General features: G+C 38.5%; 2 protein-coding genes across 2 annotated transcripts; both read right to left on the bottom strand.

Annotated features, from left to right (window-relative positions):
* Positions 1–10,892: 10,892 nt before the first annotated feature.
* On the bottom strand, positions 10,893–12,294 carry LOC105170701 (ribulose bisphosphate carboxylase small subunit, chloroplastic). The gene is made up of 3 exons (XM_011091580.2): positions 12,053–12,294; positions 11,406–11,540; positions 10,893–11,309 (listed from the first exon to the last, which is right to left on the bottom strand). The coding sequence occupies exons 1-3, from the start codon at positions 12,230–12,232 to the stop codon at positions 11,079–11,081; spliced, it is 546 nt and encodes a 181-aa protein (XP_011089882.1). The 5' UTR covers positions 12,233–12,294; the 3' UTR covers positions 10,893–11,078.
* Positions 12,295–15,607: 3,313 nt separating this feature from the next.
* On the bottom strand, positions 15,608–21,914 carry LOC105170871 (cytochrome B561, amino-terminal protein). The gene is made up of 7 exons (XM_088885462.1): positions 21,591–21,914; positions 20,742–20,797; positions 19,728–20,650; positions 18,570–18,762; positions 18,273–18,458; positions 17,775–18,151; positions 15,608–16,122 (listed from the first exon to the last, which is right to left on the bottom strand). Exons 1-7 carry the CDS (start codon positions 21,788–21,790, stop codon positions 15,982–15,984), a joined length of 2,076 nt encoding a protein of 691 aa, XP_088741588.1. The 5' UTR covers positions 21,791–21,914; the 3' UTR covers positions 15,608–15,981.
* Positions 21,915–22,534: the final 620 nt, after the last annotated feature.

A 22,534-nucleotide genomic window follows, 5' to 3' on the forward strand; every position in this document is an offset into this window, starting at 1 on the left:
GGGGGCATCATTCAACAATATTTCTCAAGTTTGTGGTCGATAAAATTGAAAAAAAAAAACAGTAGTTGATTAGAACCTATAAAAATATATTTTTGGACATCATGATCACACACACACACACACATCGCACACGCACACAAACACACTCCCCACACACACCCACCCAAACACACACACACCACACACCAACCCACCCACACACCTACACACCACACACTCCCCACACACACCCGCACACCCACCCAAACACACACACACACACACACACACACACACACACCTACACACCACACACTCACACACACACACCCCACACACACCCACCCACCCACCCAAACGCACACACATGTTCTACAGTGACACACACAAACACACATATATACACACATGCACATATGCACACATACCGTGCACACACACAAACCGCACACGCACACAAACACACACACACCGCACATGCACACACCCCAAACACATGCACACACACCGCGCACACACAAAAACCGCACACGCACAAGCACACGCACACACACACTCACACACACACACCACACACACCCACACACCACACACACTCACACACACACACGCCACACACACACACACACTCACACACACACCCACCCACCCACCCACACACACACACACGTACACACACACACCGCACACACATATAAAGAAAAAGACGTACAATCAAAAAAATGGAAAAGTCGGATCAAAGAGGGGGCATCATTCAACAAAATTTCTCATGTTTGTGGTCGATAAAATTGAAAAAAAAAATACAGTAGTTGATTAGAACCTATAAAAATATATTTTTGGACATCATGATCACACACACAAACACACACCCACACACTCACACACACACACTCCACACACACACCCCACACCCTCCCACCCAAACACACACACACCATACACACACACCCACCCACCCACCCACACATACACCACACACACACACACACACCACACACACACAACACACACGCACACACCCCACACACACACACACACACCGCACACACATATAAAGAAAAAGACGTACAGACAAAAAAATGGAAAAGTCGGATCAAGGAGGGGGCATCATTCAACAAAATTTCTCAAGTTTGTGGTCGATAAAATTGAAAAAACAAATATACAGTAGTTGATTAGAACCTATAAAAATATATTTTTGGACAACATGATCACAACACACACACACATCGCACACGCACACAAACACACTCCCCACACACACCCACCCAAACACACACACACCACACACCCACCCACCCACACACCTACACACCACACACTCCCCACACACACCCGCACACCCACCCAAACACACACACACACACACACCTACACACCACACACTCACACACACACACCCCACACACACCCACCCACCAACCAACCCAAACGCACCCACATGTTCTACAGTGACACACACACACACATATATATATACACACACGCACATATGCACACATACCGTGCACACACACAAACCGCACCCGCACACAAACACACACACACCCACCCACTCACCTACACATACACCACAGACACACACACACCCACCCACCCACACACACACACACACCCACCCACACACACACACACACAGCACACACATATAAAGAAAAAGATGTACAGACAAAAAAATGGAAAAGTCGAAGCAAGGAGGGGGCATCATTCAATAAAATTTCTCAAGTTTGTGGTCGATAAAATTGAAAAAAAAATACAGTAGTTGATTAGAACCTATAAAAATATATTTTTGGACATCATGATCACACACACACACACACACACCCACACACCACACACACTCACACACACACCCCACACCCACCCACCCAAACACACACACACCCACCCACCCACCCACACATACACCACACACACACACCCACCCACCCACACACACACCACACACACACAACACACACGCACACACACCACACACACACACACACACCCACACACACACACACACCGCACACAAATACAAAGACAAAGACGTACAGACAAAAAAATGGAAAAGTCGGATAAAGGAGGAGGCATCATTCAACAAAACTTCTCAAGTTTGTGGTCGATAAAATTGAAAAAAAATACAGTAGTTGATTAGAACCTATAAGAACATATTTTTGGACATCATGATCACACACACACACATCGCACACGCACACAAACACACTCCCCACACACACCCACCCAAACACACACACACCACACACCAACCCACCCACACACCTACACACCACACACTCCCCACACACACCCGCACACCCACCCAAACACACACACACACACACCTACACACCACACACTCACACACACACACCCCACACACACCCACCCACCCACCCAAACGCACACACATATTCTACAGTGACACACACACACACACATATATACACAAACGCACATATGCACACATACCGTGCACACACACAAACCGCACACGCACACAAACACACACACACACCGCGCACATGCACACACCCCAAACACATGCACACACACCGCGCACACACAAAAATCGCACACGCACATGCACACGCACACACACACTCACACACACACACACCACACACACACACACGCCACACACACACACACACACACACACACATACACCACACTCACACACACACCCACCCACCCACACACACACCACACACACACACACACGCACACACCCCACACACACTCACACCCACCCACATATAAAGAAAAAGATGTACAGACAAAAAAATGTAAAAGTCGGATCAAGGAGTGGGCATCATTCAAATAAATTTCTCAAGTTTGTGGTCGATAAAATTGAAAAAAAAAATATAGTAGTTGATTAGAACCTATAAAAATATATTTTTGGACATCATGATCACACACACACACACATCGCACACCCACACACCACACACTCCCCACACACACCCACCCAAACACACACACACCACACCACACACCCACCCACCCACACACCTACACACCACACACTCCCCACACACACCCACCCACCCACCCACCCAAACGCACACACATGTTCTACAGTGACACACACACACACACACATATATACACACACGCACATATGCACACATACCGTGCACACACACAAACCGCACACGCACACACACACTCACACACACACACACCCCACACACACACCACACACACTCACACACACACACGCCACACACACACACACACTCACACACACACCCCACACCCACCCACCCAAACACACACACACACACCCACCCACCCACCCACACATACACCACACACACACACACACCACACACACACACACACGCACACGCCCCACACACACACACACCCACCCACACACACACACACACCGCAAACACATATAAAGAAAAAGACGTACAGACAAAAAAATGGAAAAGTCGGATCAAGGAGGGGGCATCATTAAACAAAATTTCTCAAGTTTGTGGTCGATAAAATTGAAAAAAAAAATACAGTAGTTGATTAGAACCTATAAAAATATATTTTTGGACATCATGATCACACGCACACACACACACACCCACACAGCACACACACACACACACACACCCACACACCACACTCACTCACACACACACACGCCACACACACACACACTCACACACACACCCCACACCCACCCACCCAAACACACACACACCACACACACACACCCACCCACCGACCCACACATACACCACACCCACACACACCCACACACACACCACACACACACAACACACACGCACACACCCCACACACCCACCCACCCACACACACACACACCGCACACACATATAAAGAAAAAGACGTACAGACAAAAAAATGGAAAAGTCGGATCAAGGAGGGGGCATCATTCAACAAAATTTCTCAAGTTTGTGGTCGATAAAATTGAAAAAAAAATACAGTAGTTGATTAGAACCTATAAAAATATATTTTTGGACATCATGATCACACACACACACACACACATCGCACACGCACACAAACACACTCCCCACACACACCCACCCAAACACACACACACCACACACCCACCCACCCACACACCTACACACCACACACACACATAAAGAAAAAGACGTACAGACAAGGAAATAGAAAAGTCGGATCAAGGAGGGGGCATCGTTCAACAAACTTCTCAAGTTTGTGGTCGATAAAATTGAAAACAAAATGCAGTAGTTGATTAGAACCTATAAAATTATATTTTTGGACATCATGATCACACACACACACACAGCACAAGCACACGAACACGCACACGCACATGCACAAACACTCACCGCACATGCTCCCCCCCTCCACACACACACACACACTCTCTCTCTCTCTCTCTCACACACCGCACACGCACACATCCCACACACACACACTGCACATGCACATAAAAAAAAAGATGTACAGATAAAAAAATGGAAAAATCGAAACAAGGATTGGGCATCATTCAACAAAACTTCTCAAGTTTGTGGTCGATAAAATTAAAAAAAAATGCAGTAGCTGATTAGAACCTACAAAAATATATTTTTGGACATCATAATCTCAACAGAAACCTGTTACACCAAATCATGATTTTCAGAGAGGTTGGTCCAGAAACTGGATAATATTAATCACAAAATTATTGTCTTAATACAATTACATAAATAAAATACACTGAAAAATGCTGCAACCTTCTTTGCTCCAATAATAGCACTGGGTCAATCTCTCTGAAAATAATTTTGTGATTGATATTATCGAGTTTCTGGATCAACCTCTCTTAAAATCATGATACGGTGTAGCAGGTTTCTGTTGAGATCATGATGTCCAGTAATATATTTTTATAGGTTCTAATCAACTACTGTATTTCTTTTTCAATTTTATTGACCACAAACTTGAGAAGTTTTGTTGAATGATGACCCATCCTTGTTCCGGCTCTACCATTTCCTTGTTTGTTGCGGCTCTACCATCACCCACACGCCACATACACTCACACACACACCCCACACACCCACCCACACACACGCCTACACACCACACACACTCACACACACACCCCACACACACCCACCCATCCACCCAAACACACACACATGTTCTATAGTGATACACACACACATACACACACACGCACACATGCACACATACCGCGCATACACACAAACCGCACACGCATACACACAAACCGCACACGCATACACACACCCTGCACATGCACACACCCCACACACATGCACACATACCGAGCACACACAATAACCGCACACGCACACGCACACAAACACACACCTACACACCACACACACACACACACACACACACACACCACACACACTCACACTCACACTCACACCCCACGCACAAACACACACACATGTTCTACAGTAACACACACACACATACACACACACGCACACATACCGCGCACACACACAAATCGCACACGCGCACAAACACACACACACACACTGCACATGCACACACACACGCACACACACACACACACACACCCCGCACATGCACACATACCACGCACACACAAAAATCGCATCACGCACACGCACACACACACACACCCACACACCACACACCATACACACACACCCACCCACCCAAACACACACACACACGCACACACACACACCGCACATGCACATAAAAAAAGAAGCATAGACAAGGAAATAAAAAAGTTGGAACAAGGAGGGGCATCATGCAACAACACTTTTCAAGTTTGTGGTCGATAAAATTGAAAAAGAAATATAGTAGCTGATTAGAACCTAAAAAAATATGTTTTTGGACCACACACATCGCACACGCACACGCACACAAACACACACACACACACACCGCACACACACACTCTCTCTCTCACACACACACACATACACCACACACACATATAAAGAAAAAGACGTACAGACAAGGAAATGGAAAAGTCGGATCAAGGAGTGGGCATCATTCAACAAAACTTTTCAAGTTTGTGGTCGATAAAATTGAAAAAGAAATACAGTAGTTGATTAGAACCTATAAAAATATATTTTTGGACATCATGATCACACACACATCGCACACGCACACACACTCACCGCACATGCACACCCCCCCACACACCCACCCACCCACCACACACATACACTCTCTCTCTCACACACACACACCACACACGCACACACCCCACACACACACCACACACACACACTGCACACGCCCATAAAAAAAAGATGTACAGACAAAAAAATGGAAAAGTCGGAACAAGGAAGGGGCATCATTCAACAAAACTTCTCAAGTTTGTGGTCGATGAAATTAAAAAAAAATTGCAGTAGCTGATTAGAACCTACAAAAATATATTTTTGGACATCATGATCTCAATAGAAACCTGCTACACCAGATCATAATTTTCAGAGAAGCTGATCCAGAAACTGGATAATATTAATCACAAAATTATTGGCTTAATACAATTATATAAATAAAATACACTGAAAAATACTGCAACCTTGTTTGCTCCAATAATAGCATTGGTCAATCTCTCTGAAAATAATTTTGTGATTGATATTATCGAGTTTCTAGATCAACCTCTCTAAAAATCATAATATGGTGTAGCAGGTTTCTGTTGAGATCATGATGTCCAGAAATATATTTTTATAAGTTCTAATCAGCTACTGCATTTCTTTTTCAATTTTATCGACCACAAACTTGAGAAGTTTTGTTGAATGATGCCCCGTCCTTGTTCCGGCTCTACCATTTCCTTGTTTGTGCGTCTTTTTTTTTTATGTGTGTGTGTAGTGTGGGTGTGTGTGTGTATGTGCATGTGCGTGTGTTGTGTGTGTGTGTGTACAGGTGTGTGCGTGTGAGGTGTGTGTGTTTGTGTGCGTGTGAGGTGTGTGTGTGTGTGTTTGTGTGCGTGTGAGGTGTGTGTGTGTGTGTGCACGCCCGGTATGTGTGCGTGTGTGCATGTGCGGTGTGTGTGTGTGTGTGTATGTGTCACTGTAGAACATGTTTTACTTTTATTTTGAACATAGAAGAAGTGAGGTGTTACTTTTATCTTCTGCGCCAACGAATGTCATCTACGTCTTGTTACATTTGCCATTCTCCTTCAATTTCTAAGTCTTAATTTCTATCTACACAATGCTTTTTCTTGTGCAGGATGTCACCATAGTTTCGCAATATTTTTTACTCATTTCGGGCATTGTGTGTATTTGTGGTCTATTTATGTCTTTTGTAATATTTTTGTGTGCTTGCATAATTGTGTATTCTCATTTTTGTTTACCTGATATGAATAAGTATTTATTGAAATGAAGAGCAATAACAGGACAGGAGAGAGTGCATTGTCCCTCTTCTTTTTTTTTCTTTCAATATATCTCGTTAGCAAGAGTAACCTTGTATTGATTTACTTTACTAGAGCGGATATAGTGAGAGAAAATGAGTGGAGGATTGATAAAATCTGATAAATAGTTTGGGTGGTTATGATCTGCTAACCAATTCTTGAATTGGTTGACAACGACCACTACAAAATGCTGTAGTTCCGAACCCTGACTTTGGTGCCTTTTGCCATTTTGATTTCCTTCCTGCTAATAGCGGGTCTTTGTAATTTTCACCCTTGAATCACATGGTAGTTTATGTAACATCACCTTGATTTTTGGGTACTCGCATGAAAGAGGGAGAATGATCCTTTTGCTCAGAAACAATTAATTAATTATATATGTTGTAGCTGATGCTTGGCTCATGCTTGTGATTACATGTGGCTTACTGTTTATCAGGTAAAGAACTAATCATTCACCTGCCCAAGTTTCTGTTATTTTTCTGCCTTCAGGTCTTATGGGCAGTTTCATACATATTTGAGTGGTAACAGTTTCCTAGTAATATGGTTTTGGTATTGCAGAAACTAGGATATTAGGCCTATAAGTTGTTGAATCTGTGGTGTTGCTTGATAAATGGCACAACTGTTCTTGTGGTTCTTCTTTGAAAAGTGAATGATTCCTTTACTGCAAGGAGACACTAACTTTAACTTTTTGGAAGAGATGTAAGTTTAATGAAGTAATCAAAATCGATGCTTTGGGGGAAGCCTGCCTGTGGGCATCAAGAAGAGCTTAACTATTGCTGCTCTTTTGAACCTAGTGTCATTATTGGAGAAAAGAAGGTTGCAGTATTTCCTAGTGTGTTTTATTTATATAATTGTATTAGGGCAATGATTTTGTGTTTAATATTATCCAGTTTTTGGATCAACCTCTTTGAAAATTATGATCTGGTGTAGCAGGTTTCTGTTGAGATCATGATGTCCAGGAATATATTTTTATAGGTTCTAATCAGCTACTGCATTTCTTTTTCAATTTTATCGACCACAAACTTGAGAAGTTTTGTTGAATGATGCCCCCTCCTTGTTCCGACTTCACCATTTCCTTGTCTGTGCGTCTTTTTTCTTGTGTGCGTGTGTGTGCGTGCAATGTGTGTGTATGTGTGGGTGGGTGTGGGTGTGGGTGGGTGTGGGGTGTGTGGTGAGAGTGTGTGTGTGTGTGCGCGCATGTGCGGGGTGTGTGTGAGAGTGTGTGTGTGCGCGCGCGCGTGTGCGGTGTGGGTCTGTGTGTGTGCGGGGTATGTGTTCATGTGTGTGTGTGTGTCAATGTAAAACATGTTTTACTTTAATTTTGAACATAGAAGAAGTGAGGTGTTGTTTTTATCTTCTGCGCCAACGAATGCCATCTGCATCTTGTTACATTTGTCATTCTCCTTCAATTTCTAAGTTTTCATTTCTATCTACACAACTCTTTTTCTCGTGCAGGATGTCACCTTAGTTTCGCAATATTTTATGCTCATTACGGGTATTGTGTGTCTTTGTGGTCTATTTATGTCCTTTGTAATATTTTTGTGTGCTTGCATAGATGTTATTCTCATTTTGTTTTACCTGATATGAATGAGTATTTATCGAAATGAAGAGTAATAATAGGACAGGAGAGAGTGCATTGTCCCTCTTCTTTTTTTCTTTCAATACATCTCGTTAGCAAGAGTGATCTTGGATTGATTTACTTACTAGAGGGGATATAGTGAGAGAAAATGAGTGGAGGATTGATAAAATCTGATAAATGGCTTGTGTGGTTATGATCTGCTAACCAATTCTTGAATTGGTTGCCAACGACCACTACAAAATGCTGTAGTTTTGAACCCTGACTTTGGTGCCTTTAGCCATTTTGATTTCCTTCCTGCTAATAGCAGTCTCTGTAATTTTCACCCTTGAATCACATGGTAGTTTATTTAGCATCACCTTGATTTTTGGGTACTCGCATGAAGAAGGGGAATGGTCCTTTTGCTCAGGAACAATTAATCAGTTATACATACTGTAGTCGATGCTTGACTCATGCTTGTGCTTACATGTGGCTTACTGTTTATCAAGTAAAGAACTAATCATTCACCTGCCCAAGTTTATGTTATTTTTCTGTTTTCAGGTAGTTATGGGCAATTTCATACATATTTGTGTTGTAACAGTTTCCTAGTAATGTGGTTTTGGTATTGCAGAAACCAAGATATTAGGCCTATAAGTTGTTGAATATGTGGTGTTGCTTGATAAATGGCATAGCTGTTCTTGTGGCTCTTCTTTGGAAAGTGAATGATTCCTTTACTGGAAGGAGACACTAGCTTTAACTTTTTTGAAGAGAGGTAAGTCTCATTAAGTGATCAAAATCCATTACAAGTTTTTATGCTAACTTTGTTAAAGGTTGAGGCGTCTTGTGTGATTTATATTTCTTGTCGTTTGGGCTTTTGCTGAAATGCCTTAGTAAATACATTTTCTTGTATGTGCATCTTTTTTGTGTGTGTGTGTGGTGTGTGTGCGCGCCCCTTAGAATTAACAATTAATACTTAAGATTGCTGACTTTTCATAAAATGATACTAGTCTGCAAATGACACATATTTAGAGTTTTAGATTTCTAAAATTTTGCATAAAAAATGATAACCTTAATTACATATTTCATAATTTATCATAATGAACACGGTACTAGAAAGGCTGATTGATTAGAGCCAAAATGTGTTTGTGTTTGTGTTTTGTGGCAGGGAGACGTGTCGGTGACAATATCCTTTTGGCCCAGGAGTGACGCACGACTACAAGTGGAACAATCTACCACTCTGAAGGTGGACCTTCGAAAGATCTATCACACGGTTGAATCGAATTTCTTGAAAGTTGCAATGCACTCAGCTTAATTATGCATCGAATTCAACTACTTACTGGGACCTATCTACAAAAAAAAATAAGTATCAAAGAATGAGCCACCTACTGCATACATATATATATATATATATATATACAATAAAACAAATTTCATGCAATGACACCAAACAACGAATGTCTATTATGCAAGCACCATGTCAATTCATGAGATAACTACTACCAACAACTATAGATCAATCCACATCATAATACATTGCAAGTTTTTTTTTTTTTTTTTTTCTTTGAGAATCCTAAGTTATTGTTTATTTTCATAGGATTCTTCTTACTCAAATTGTAATGCATAATTCAATAATCTTGTCGGCTATCATCATCTCAACCACAATATATTTTTTTTTATCATATCATACAACACACAACTAGTATGATATCTTATCATCAATTATATCACACAGTACACAACTTATATGATATCACGTCACCAATCATATCACACAATGCACAATTTGAATAAATGATATGTTAGTTTCAATGGTTCAAATCTGTTGAAGGCCACTTACTGTGCTATGTTGGCTTCTACGGTTTATCATATTCGGCAAGAGAGGAATAGCCTTCAATACAAGCTTCTCTCCAATCTTCTATTATATATAAAATCTGGCAAATTGCTTGGAATTTGCGTTTTATTTCATTGTATAGCTTCTCGTATTGTACGCGATCTTATGTTTAATGAAATTTACCTTTTAAAAAAATAAATAGAACACATATATACTTTTCTATTAATAATTGAAAAGGTCGTATTTATAATACTTATCCTCATACATTCCTATTTTTTCAGAATGGAAATCCGAAAGAGATGGATCTAGAAGAAAGCAGAAAACAAGTCGGCTGATAAAATCAAACAAATACAAAAATTCTAAAATCGAGATATCCCATGGATAATTGGACAATTTACTTAGTAGCCTGGGGGCTTGTAGGCAATGAAACTGGTGCATTGCACTTGACGGGCGTTGTCGAATCCGATGATTCTAATGAAGCCGTTTGGGTGAGCCTTGATGGCCTCGTCCAACTCGAGCAACACTTGAACCGCGTCAGTGCACCCAAACATGGGCAGCTTCCACATGGTCCAGTAGCGTCCATCATAGTACCCTGGTGATCTGTGGTTTTCACGATATACGAATCCGTGCTGTGCCACACAAAATAAAAAAAATAATTAAATTAAAAAAACTAGGAGTCTATAAATTGACATGGAATGAAAAATAAAATTAAGTAGATTACGGACCTCCAACTCGAATTCCAAACAAGGAATGAGTTTGAGGCGGAGAAGGTATTCAACTTCCTTGAGGAGTTGCTCCCTGGTCAGATCGGGAAGGTATGACAATGTCTCGAACTTCTTCTTTCCTTGGGTCGGCCACACCTGCCAAAATTAGAATTATTATCATTTCATACCTATATGTTTATGATTTTCTTTTCCTAATTAATTGTATCATAATAATTTGATTTTAGAGAAATTTGCTTTTACCCCACTTCTCTTTTTCAAAAAATTAAATAGTTACACCAATCATACTGTATGTGTATAATACTTACCATATAATCATTTCAGATCCGATCCACCAAACCTAATTTAAATAAGAGAATTTCTTCTCTTTTTCACCCACTACTTCATTATTATACAAGTCTAGTTCATAAAAAATTAAATAATATTTTCAGTTGCTACAAAAAAATAAATTTTTTAATAAATACAATTTAAATCAATATTTTTTAATAATTTTAGCTATAATCAGAACACTATTATCATGATCACAATGTTCTTTAGGTTGTGGTCGGTAATTATTTATTATAAAGTTTCACTTTTAAACGACAAAATATTATACTTGTTACTGTAATTTGATAATTTAAAATAATCAAGTAGCAAAAAAATGAACGTACCTTCATGCAGGAGACTCTGCCACCGTTGGTGGAAAGGGTGGTGATGTCAGCGTTCTTGGTGTTGGAGGGAAAAGCGGCGGCCGACTTAAGGCCGGTGAAGGGGGCCACCATGGCGGGCTGAGCCGGAGTGCAGCGGCCGACGGTGGGGGTGGTGATGGAGATCATTGAGGAAGCAGCCATTTCACCCTTTGTTTTTTGGCTAACTAGTTCATTCACACACACAGACAAAACTGTGGAACAACCCTTTCCTATATAGTGCTATATGGGTCCCTCTTGCTCTAATTGGCTCGTGCAGATTATCATCCAACGCTCCTAATTCAATCTTGTACAATTTTAGTTGGAATGGTCCGTTGGATTTGAGTTGCCAGTGGTTTTCAATGGATCGGCGCCTTATCACTTTGCACCCTTCAAGACCGACACGTGGTTCTAACCTTATCTGATATGGCAACGACCACTTCGAGGCCCACCCTGCCAAAAAGAATCACAGCCGTTCATCGGGACATCACCCGTTTCCCAGCTACAGATATTCTCATAGATTTTCTTTTTTCCTTTTTTTTTTTTGGTTATTTCGAAAAAACATAGTAGAATAGATTAAAATTTTCGATAAGTACAAAAATAGCCCAGCATGAAAACTTAAATTTATAGCATGGTCAGTCAATATGACTATGTTTTATCTCGTTTGCCAAAAGAACAATTAGTAATTGTTGTAAAATTATGATTAATTATAATTTTTTTTTAATACTGGGTTAATTTTGAGTATTCATAGGTACGATTCCCGAGCTTGAATCTTATATATGGGCGCATTTTCTACTTTTATAATAATGTGTGTTGTGTATTTATTGTTTATTTGTTATGTTTTAATTTATGTTTTTAAATCTAATGATATGTGTAATAGTTTTGAATGTAGCGGAGGATAGATATAAATGATATTTTTATTTAGGAAAAAGGGAAAAAACATTTTTTGTTCACTTGGTATACTCTTTTTAGATTCTTTTGTTGATGTACAATGTAGCAGTGCCACATATGATTATGGATAGTGATTACAGTACACAACTACACATACATGACAACAATCAAGATTTTACTAATATTTTCTATTATCTATCTATATAACTAGTTTCTTGTATTAATTAATAATTCTGATATCATAAAACTTTCAAATCATAATATTTTTAAATATTATTTGTTATTGTTATAAGAATGCTTTTAATTTGAAAAATCAAATAAATTGTATGATGTTGGGGTGATCATATGAAGGTCGTAAATAATATTTTATGGTTCAAAACGCCATTTAATTCATGATCAAAGTTTTAACTTCCCTCCCACCTCCCCCCTCTCTCTCTCATAGAAAAATATAGTTCAATCTACTACTATCGTTTGTAGGGATCTTACAAATCACTTACTTGTAAGGATACTTGTAAATCACTCTCCATCGCAATTCTCACACCAATAGACAGAATTGAACTGACTTATAAAAATACTTATAAATCATCCATCATTCATCAATACAACTCTTGCGATCGAACCAACAATCGTAAGTTCTCGTTCTCTTATCGATTGAATCGACAAGTATTCACACTCTAATTCATCATTAGAGCATTAGTGATAAGTAGGGAAATAGTGGTTGCTTTTCCAAGAATTTTTCCTTTTTCTTTTTTACCCAAAACCAAAAGATATTTTTAGTTTAAGTGATCAAAATTTATCAAGTTATTAACGTCTTGGGACTTATCTGATCATGACGCTTTGCAGCCTACCCCACTAATTGATTGTTCAACACTACACCATCCACAAAAGGACTCAACCAATACAATAATTTGTTCAAACAAAGAATTTGAATTATATACATAGACTTTCATGTGATGACTGGCTGAAATCATTTTTGTATGCTTTCCAATTTCCTTTTCTTTGGATCTATCCAATCTCTTGAAATACCACATTCGCTACATTTAAATGGATGAATTTATAATTTATGATACTTATTTGATTACTTTTATATAATAATAAAGTTCAGATTCATAGTCTTATGTTATACCTAAGCTCAAATCCAAACCTATTAGAAAATATAAACTGAATTTGGGTTGGGAACTTGGGATAATACCTATTTCATCCCCCAATTAGATTGCATTATTATCCATCAATCTATCTAAATCCAAGTGAAAAAATTTTATAATTTTATAATTTTTGCATCAATTTAAAATATCTTCAGCCTTTTAAATTATCTCGTGTTGAGTAAATATGTCAAAATTATCAAACAAATACTGGGAGCAAAAAAAAAAGGAAGTGGATTTGTGGTGGACCCTAATCCAAAAAATGGAGTGTGAAACAGTAGGCATAGATCCAAAGACTGATCGCATGAGGAAAGTGAAGGACATTACAAACAAAATTGTGTTGCAACACAATGTTTGAGAGCTACATTATCTCCGGGTATTTCTGCCACAAGAACTGTGAGGGACCCAGAATTATTTGCTACGTTTCCTCCACACTCGTTACTACTAAACCAATTCTGAGATTGACATCCCAACCAGAACCAGCCCAATAATTTGGGATGCTTATGGGTCCGGATTTCAAATTCCTCCAAATTCGGGCAAATCTTGAAGCTTTTAAATGGGTCCCCCAACAGGTTTGGGTTTTATTGTTTTGAACTCTGATCTGTCTTGGATTTGTCTCGACTATTTTTTTATATATATAATACACAAACTTGATAATTTATCAAATAAAATATCAATATAAATAGTTTATGAACATTTTAATGTTTATATAAATAACACATAAAATCTAAAATTTTTAAATATTTCAATTCCAAAAATATGCACTTAAAATTATACAAAATATATATATATTTAACTTTCAATAATATTATTATTTTATATTTAGAAAGTTATGGTAGTAGTACTTTTTTTTAAAAACTATAATTTTTTAATACTTTAAGAATATATTAACAAGGTCTATCAGATCTATCGAGTCCAACCCAGTGGATCCAAGTCCTAAATTTTTTTGGCGGGACAAATCCTGAATTTTGGCAAACTCGTATCATTACCAATATACCATCCCTGTCAATAACGAGGGGAGGCTCTAGCCTAAACTACTTTAAGCCGGCGTCAGGAGGTGTATCCTCAAGCCTCAGCATATAGAAGTGGAACAAACAAAGAAGAGGTGGAACTTGGCCGAGCTGCTTGGTATACTATCTATTGTTTCAAAAAATTGATTGAACTTGGTTTCGTACCCAACCACCTCTTTTATCTAGACCATCTATTACATCTTGAAGAGATTAGCGAGGCCCGGATGAGGTGGTGTTCAACTTTATAAACACCAACAGAAGAGCTGAAATGTTTGATCCTAATGAATGGAAGGGTTATCCGGAGGTTTTTTGTGCTGAGCATAAAGAACACGTTCGACTATGTATTGCTAAATGGTTAAATGAAAATTTCATGTATATGATACTTGTTCACTTGCTCGTCAGTGTCAAACCTATAAAATTCAAATTAGTATTCAAAGTGGAATATCTTTAAAATGGGCACCCGATTGATTGCATACTGAGGTAACATCCAGAAAGAATCAAGGAAACATCAAAGCAGTAAGATAAATAACTAGTTAGAAAAATCAGCAGCCAGAATGCCAGATAGATCTTTCCAGCATGGACTGCTGTTTCAAATGGTCTCCATCAAAACCTAGAGATGTACACATTTCACCATTCTCATAAACAATATCTATTTTCTAACCATAAAGAAAGGGGTGTCTGTTTCCTGTCTTTATATCATCAACTAACACTAAATACAAACGGAGAGTAAAATGAGTTAGCAAGAGGACGCTGCTTCTCATGGATGATCTGCTCAAATATAACTCTTCAAGTGCAAAACAGCAGTTCGATGGCCCGTTCTGGTACGTGAAGCCCATAGCCTATATGAAGAGATGTAACATAAACAGCACTTTCAGTCGTCAGTTTCTTGTTCAAGAACCGGAAGAATGGCCAAGGCCGACGAACCGAGGTGCATGCCTCTAACAATACCACCGTAACTGATTTTAATTTTATGGCACAGGAGCAATATGGAATCCCAAAGTGCTGTTCTTCCCTGCAAATGAAAGTGAGATGGCCTATTATAGTCTCCCAAACACATACTATCTATATAAATAGTTCTACAGCCAGTAGGATCAATTGGTTTAAGAGAAGGCACTTGCAGGAAAAGGAGGAGAAGACCCAACTCTTGCAATCCCTCGAATATGCTTAAAAGACCATGCTAGCATAAGGAATACTATCTCTTTGTTTGGTTTCATTATTTGTCAGTTTCCAAAACGGGGTCAAAATGATTTCAAGAATAGCGAATTAGAGGTTTTAACTGGTTTAAACCAATCCAAAATTTCCCTATAAGTACCAAAATTATTCTATCCCCTTTTCCTATATTATTTAGATATAAAAATACCAAACACCCACTATTAAAACATGATCAGAAATCTACAGTAACTTGTCTTATCAAACACATTTTCATACATTTTAAACTTCTTTCAACCGCTATCAAGACATGATATGACATCTACGGTGACTTTTTATGCCCTTTAAAACAATACCAAATATATATTCATCCATTTACAACAATTTTAAACCTCTCAAAATACAATACCAAACACTTATCACACTCTCCAATACAAACTTCATACTTTCCAAAACCCAGACTCAGTTTTACAAACCTTCCAAACCCTACCTAAAGACAACTCCAAACAAAGTGTATTGGGACATCATAAAACTTTGGCTAGTCCAAGTTTTAGGATTACTACACATAGTGATACATTGTATTCACTGAATCTTTGTTCTTGACCATTTTATGATTTCCACAGTTCAAATCAAAGAAGTCGCCCAGCAAATATGTTGAGTGCTAGTTAAGATGTCATCTTCACTCTTGACTCATACTTGTCATCATTAATTACCTAATCTCCATTCATAGTGAATACATCGCATTCACTGAATTTTTGTTCTTTGACCATTTTATGATTTCAACAATTCAATCAAAGAAATTGCCGAGCAATATGTTGAATGCCAGTTTCAGATTCATTTTCACTCTTGACTCATACTTATCATCATTAATTACCTAATCTTCATTGTTCATTACACTCATCTTGACTATCATTCATACAGGTAACTAGAATAAGAGATCCATTAGTGGCATGCTATAATAAGAGATCTGCGAATTACAATCACATTATAAAGACAACATATTATCTCAAATGCAGCACAGGATGAAGATGGGTCTAGTAGGTTTTTTTCCTATTTTATTCGTGTTTCCATTTTTATTGTTTTCCTTCTTGTCTGGTGTAATGTAAATTGGCAGCATACTAAGCATCATTTAGAAAGCATATATGTCAATGCTCTCAAACTCTCAAGTTCTCAACCACTGGTTTTGGGGATAACAATGTAAAACTACTTTAAAAGACTCCTACAAATAAACTCTTGGTGAGAATACTGTGTCAGTCCAAATACGATATCCATATTGGGCAGGCTCACCTAGCAAATAGAAAGAAGAGAAAGAAAACGGATTGTGCATGCTGTTCGTACTTCTTGATCAATTTAATATCATAAACTGGTCAGCAGTTGCCTTAAGCCAGTTAGATAGACCAAGGGGATCACATGATGCATGCATTCATAGATTTCTTTAAGTAGTCAAGTATTGCTTTTAGTTATCATGTGGGAAACAAAGTCAAAAGACTAGCATGATGCACTGATTTAATTTACCTGGAGAGAGAAGTGAGGCTTTTTGTCCCAGTATAAGGCAAATACAGGGGGACTTTGCTTCCCAACTGCTAAAATACAAGCCCCCGGATGTAGCACAGAGGGTATACCAGAAATAACAGCTATATACTTCTCAGGAAACCTTTCTTTAGGAGGCAGAACACCCAAAAACAAAGGATTCTTGCTTGCCTGTGCCCCAGCATAAGTTGTAGGATCAACATGCAACATCCACTTTGGGTATTCCAGGAAAGCACAGAACAGATAAAGAAGCAAGTGAGAATCATTGGGAAGCTCAAGACTCCATTTCTTATTTACTTTGTCATATGCCTCGCCATTTGCCAAATACTCATAGTTCTTCAAACACGTTCCTTCAGCAAGCTCTATAGAACTTTTGACAGGTTAATGGAAATTCACAAGATGAAAACCACATAAGAGAGAAGAAGATGAATTCTGCCAGGCATCGGTTTTACTTTAACATTAGGTAATTAGGAATACACTTACTGCGAATTCTTTGTACGGTATAATCTGCTCGTACACTACTTTGTGGAAGTAAACCTTTAGCCCACTCTCCTTTCATCAAAGCATGGAGCCTCTGATGTTCTGTAATGACATCAATGGCCTCTTGTAAAAGAGGAACCGAGGCAGCTTGCTGAGGGGATTGCTGGAAATTGCTAGTTGGCAACTTTGCTGAAAATGGAAAAGATAATAAATTTGAAGAAAGTATTTAAATCAAAATTTTATCTTACGAGTTATGAAATGTATACGAGAACTATAAATCCATGAACAATTTACACATACAAACATCGAGAGCTTGAACAAGACTAGCACGTAGCTGATGAAGAAGTCCATCTTCGTCAATTGCAAATGCTGGCTTCCATTCATTATTCCTCTCGATTGGAGATGCATTAGCAATAGTAGGTGTACTAGGGGTGTCACTTCCAACTTGACTTATGGTAATTGGGATATTGAGTTTAGCAGCTGCTTCAATAACCTGAAAGTATGAGAGATTATATGCAATCAAGAAGGAAATGCATTGAAAGTAAGAAGCTAGACTTCTAATAGCATAAAATATTAAGGATCAACATCCAATCTACTTCCACTCAAAGTTATATGGCTCTCTAGATCATGTAAAGCTGAAAAAAATCATGACCTGAAGTAAATCTAAAACATTATGCACCAAATGGATTCTACTTTAGGAAGCTACATTAACAGAGAACAATGGTATTGCATGGCACAGTGTTGAAGAACCAAGAAACATACTAAAAGACTTCACTGTTATATGGCATGAATCCTTCAAATCTTAGTCTGGAACTCTATGGAGACTAACCCAAAAACATAGAAAAAACATGTTGACAAGCTTGAGTTTATGGGAGAATGAAAAGAGAACAAAAGTCCTACCACTATCTCAGCTATTTCTGCAAACAATGAATGAATTTTGAAAGTTATAAAGAGTGAAAATTCCAAAGCTTCCAGAGGATCCATAAGGTAAGGGTTTAGAGAATAAAATACAAATCCTGCTTGTGAATAAATACATTTTCTACGGCAACCTTTCAGGTTCAGAATTTCATATATGTCTTATTCGCAAAGACCAACACCTGTGATTTGCTATCATCTCCAGAACAGAAACATGGATTATGCAATGGGAACATGACTATATAACTCTGTTCTCTGTTATGATATAATTTATTGCTTCCATGAAAACTCACTATGATAAATACACTGACATTCCTACCAGGTTTTTATCTTGGGCCTTAATATATTTAGAGTTATAAATTTACCGTTCACTGTTTCTATGCAAAATCACCATTACAATAGTGTCCTTATTTTTCCATTATTCGCAGGTTTAAGTTGATACATCAGAGATATATGCAAACTCCTAATTAGAGTTGTGCCAAAGTTATGCCAAAACTTTAAGTCAGCTCCAGTAAGAAGCATAGTTGAAAACATAACTCTTACCTTCAAGTGGCTAGTCTCAATCTTATTAAGGAGAGGATTAAGTACAACAGCAGAAAACCACTGCCTGAGACAGTCGCGCTGTTGCTCAATATGTGGGTAAATGCCCAACCTTTCAAAAGCTTCAATTGACTCTTCCATGGACATCGGAGGAGGAAGATCTCCCTCCCCTTTCTTCGGAGGAGTGGTAAACTTTTGGGAACCAGGGGACATCCTAACAGGCCTCAGAGGTGTGCTTCTTGTCGTTCCAGAAGTATTAACTGAACTGGAGATAGTGTTTGGACTGGTCATGCCAAATCCACTTATGCTGGGGGGTGGAGTTGCCAATTTACTTGCTGTTTCAGATATTTTCTCGTCTACATCAGCCAAAAATTTTTCGAGATCTGCCTCTGTTACTATCTCTTTATGAAAACCAGGACGCTTATTTGACCATGGGGTGGCAATAAACTGATCGGCACCTGGTGATGTCTGCAGCGACGGTGACTGGACTGGTGAACGCATAGAGGCTGTGGGGACAAGATACATAGAGGGAGAAGCTGGTGATTTTGATGGTGTAGTAAAGCTATGCATCTTGCTGCCGCTAGTGGTGCTTGATTTCCCACCGCTCGTTCTAGACAAGTGATTTGAGTCTGTTAGTGACTGGTGTAGGGGGACAAGGACATTTGATGGAGAAGGTGTGCTAATTCTAGATTTAGGAGGTTTCTTTGAAGACTCTTCAGAACCCACTTCAGGTTTGGACTTTAACCCTATAAGGCCCAGTTGTCTGTTGGTAAGGCGTGTTACTTCCTTTGTGCCGTTGGAAGGAGAGACAACTACGACCTCCGCAACATTTATTGTTCTCCACCTTGAGAGGGCTTTGACAAAAGCAACCAAAGCTCCAAACAAAATGAAACTTGCTGTGGTTTGCATCACCTTGAAACATATACCTGACATGTCGACAATATGTCATAATTCACAAGAATACTATCAAATAGTTGCCTCTAAAGCACCTAGAATGGAGATTGAAACATCACTTACGAGAAACATCCTTAGAGACAAATCTGAGTCCAAAATCAGTAACAACTGCATTTTCCCTACATAGATCAGATTCATATGAGTTTGATAATTTTAATCCTATTCCTAGATAAAATGCATATCAGACCTCGAAAACAATAAAGAGCAAGATATGTACACAAAGACACATGTAAATTATATATATATATATATATATATATATATGTGTGCACATATATCTATGTATATATGTCTGCGCATGCCCACGCCTCTCCCCCTTTCCCTCCGGCCCTCCCCTCTCCCCCCACCACCCCTCCCACTCTCTCTCTTACACACACACACGTATATAACAAGCACCAGGATTATAATTAGGACTAAAAATTGCCCAGCTTAAAACTTGGCTTGCACGGAAGTTTGAGGTTTGTTAATTAGCAAGCCAAAAATGGATACACTATAGTACTCCTAAAACTGATCAAGCTGGAGACAGGCAAGATATAGTAACTTCCATCCCTATATCATCTTCTCCCAACCACTGGTAAACTCACTTGCCTCCCTCATATGCCAACATTCTCAAGCAAGGAGAGCAGGAACACAGATGAATAAATAAAGTCAGTCATTTCACGGCCAAACTTTAACTTTAGACAGCCACTTCATTGCTAGAGACAAACATCAATATGAAGGAATAGGAAATAATTGAAAACCTACTCCCAGTATCAAAAATGCAATAGCTAGAAACGCACAACTAGAACAAATTGAAGGAATAGGAGCTGACTCAAAACCTATCTTTTATTAATCAATATGCAGCAGTTACAAACACAAACACAGGCCAAAAGACGTTGCGCGGCTATAAACCAACATACAAAGGCAATGTACCTATACAGAGAGAAAATGAGAGCAAGGACAGAAGCAGAGGAGACGGAGAGGAAGAACAGGAAAGTGGAGGCGCTGGGGCGGAGGCTGTTGGAGGTGAGGGCGGCAGAGAGGGCTGGGTTCTGGTAAACCGCGAACTTCGACGGCTTCGACGCACTCTCCGTCTGCTGCTGCTGCTGTTGCTGTCCTCCACCTCGATCCATTACTGGTTTTCCGTGGAGTTGGTTAATTGGTGACACAGTGCCTTTTAGGGTTTTAAATTTGAATATTTGCCATTGACGGGGTTTTGGAGTTCGTGCAGATGCTCGAATAAGTTTTAGCTTATAAATGCGCTTCCAAGTTATTAAATACAGAAGCTTTTCAGAATGTCGTAAAAGTATTAGGGTAAATTACAAATCATATAATTATAAATATTTTTTTAGTTGTTTAAAAATTATTAATATTTTTTATATTTAATAAATTAATTGTATAATTCTTGAATTGAGATGTAAAATTATCAAATTTATCATTGTTATATTTTAAAAAAAAAAAAAACTGATGAGATAAATGAAAAATTTTACAAAATTATAAAAAAATTATCTACTTAGTCGGTAAAATAATTTTAAAAAATAAATAAAATTATAATTCATAATCCATAAAATTATTGGTTATTAGTTCATTATAAGAATCAGATGAGAACCAAACATATCGGATTAAGCTAGTTGTTGGATAGTCATTAAAAATCAAGGATTGATAATTTTACAGACGACAATGGAGAATTTGTAATTATCATCAATAAAATACTTACAATAGTGGGTACTATAATAGTAAAAATATATGTAATTATCATTAATATAAAAGACAAAGTTTGATAAATAATTAGGGGAAGTAAAGCAAAGAAAATGTTAAATTGAGGGATAATTATACTGTTCTCTCCTGAAATTTGATATAATTATTTACTATGGAAC

This window comes from Sesamum indicum, linkage group LG9, assembly GCF_026168435.1.
Source record: "Sesamum indicum cultivar Baizhima isolate 11 linkage group LG9, ASM2616843v1, whole genome shotgun sequence".
NCBI classification, from domain to species: Eukaryota; Viridiplantae; Streptophyta; class Magnoliopsida; order Lamiales; family Pedaliaceae; genus Sesamum; species Sesamum indicum.

What these genes read in the sequence shown, in the direction of transcription:
- LOC105170701 (XM_011091580.2), bottom strand. Translation starts at nt 12,232, where the DNA reads ATGGCTGCTTCCTCAATGATCTCCATCACCACCCCCACCGTCGGCCGC. An exon ending in GCAGAGTCTCCTGCATGAAG is followed by an intron (nt 11,541 to 12,052) that starts GTACGTTCATTT and finishes TAATTTTGGCAG; the next exon opens with GTGTGGCCGACCCAAGGAAA. An exon ending in GTTTGGAATTCGAGTTGGAG is followed by an intron (nt 11,310 to 11,405) that starts GTCCGTAATCTA and finishes TGTGTGGCACAG; the next exon opens with CACGGATTCGTATATCGTGA.
- LOC105170871 (XM_088885462.1), bottom strand. Translation starts at nt 21,790, where the DNA reads ATGGATCGAGGTGGAGGACAGCAACAGCAGCAGCAGCAGACGGAGAGT. An exon ending in TTGAGACTAGCCACTTGAAG is followed by an intron (nt 18,763 to 19,727) that starts GTAAGAGTTATG and finishes TCATACTTTCAG; the next exon opens with GTTATTGAAGCAGCTGCTAA. An exon ending in TACCGTACAAAGAATTCGCA is followed by an intron (nt 18,152 to 18,272) that starts GTAAGTGTATTC and finishes AAAGTTCTATAG; the next exon opens with AGCTTGCTGAAGGAACGTGT.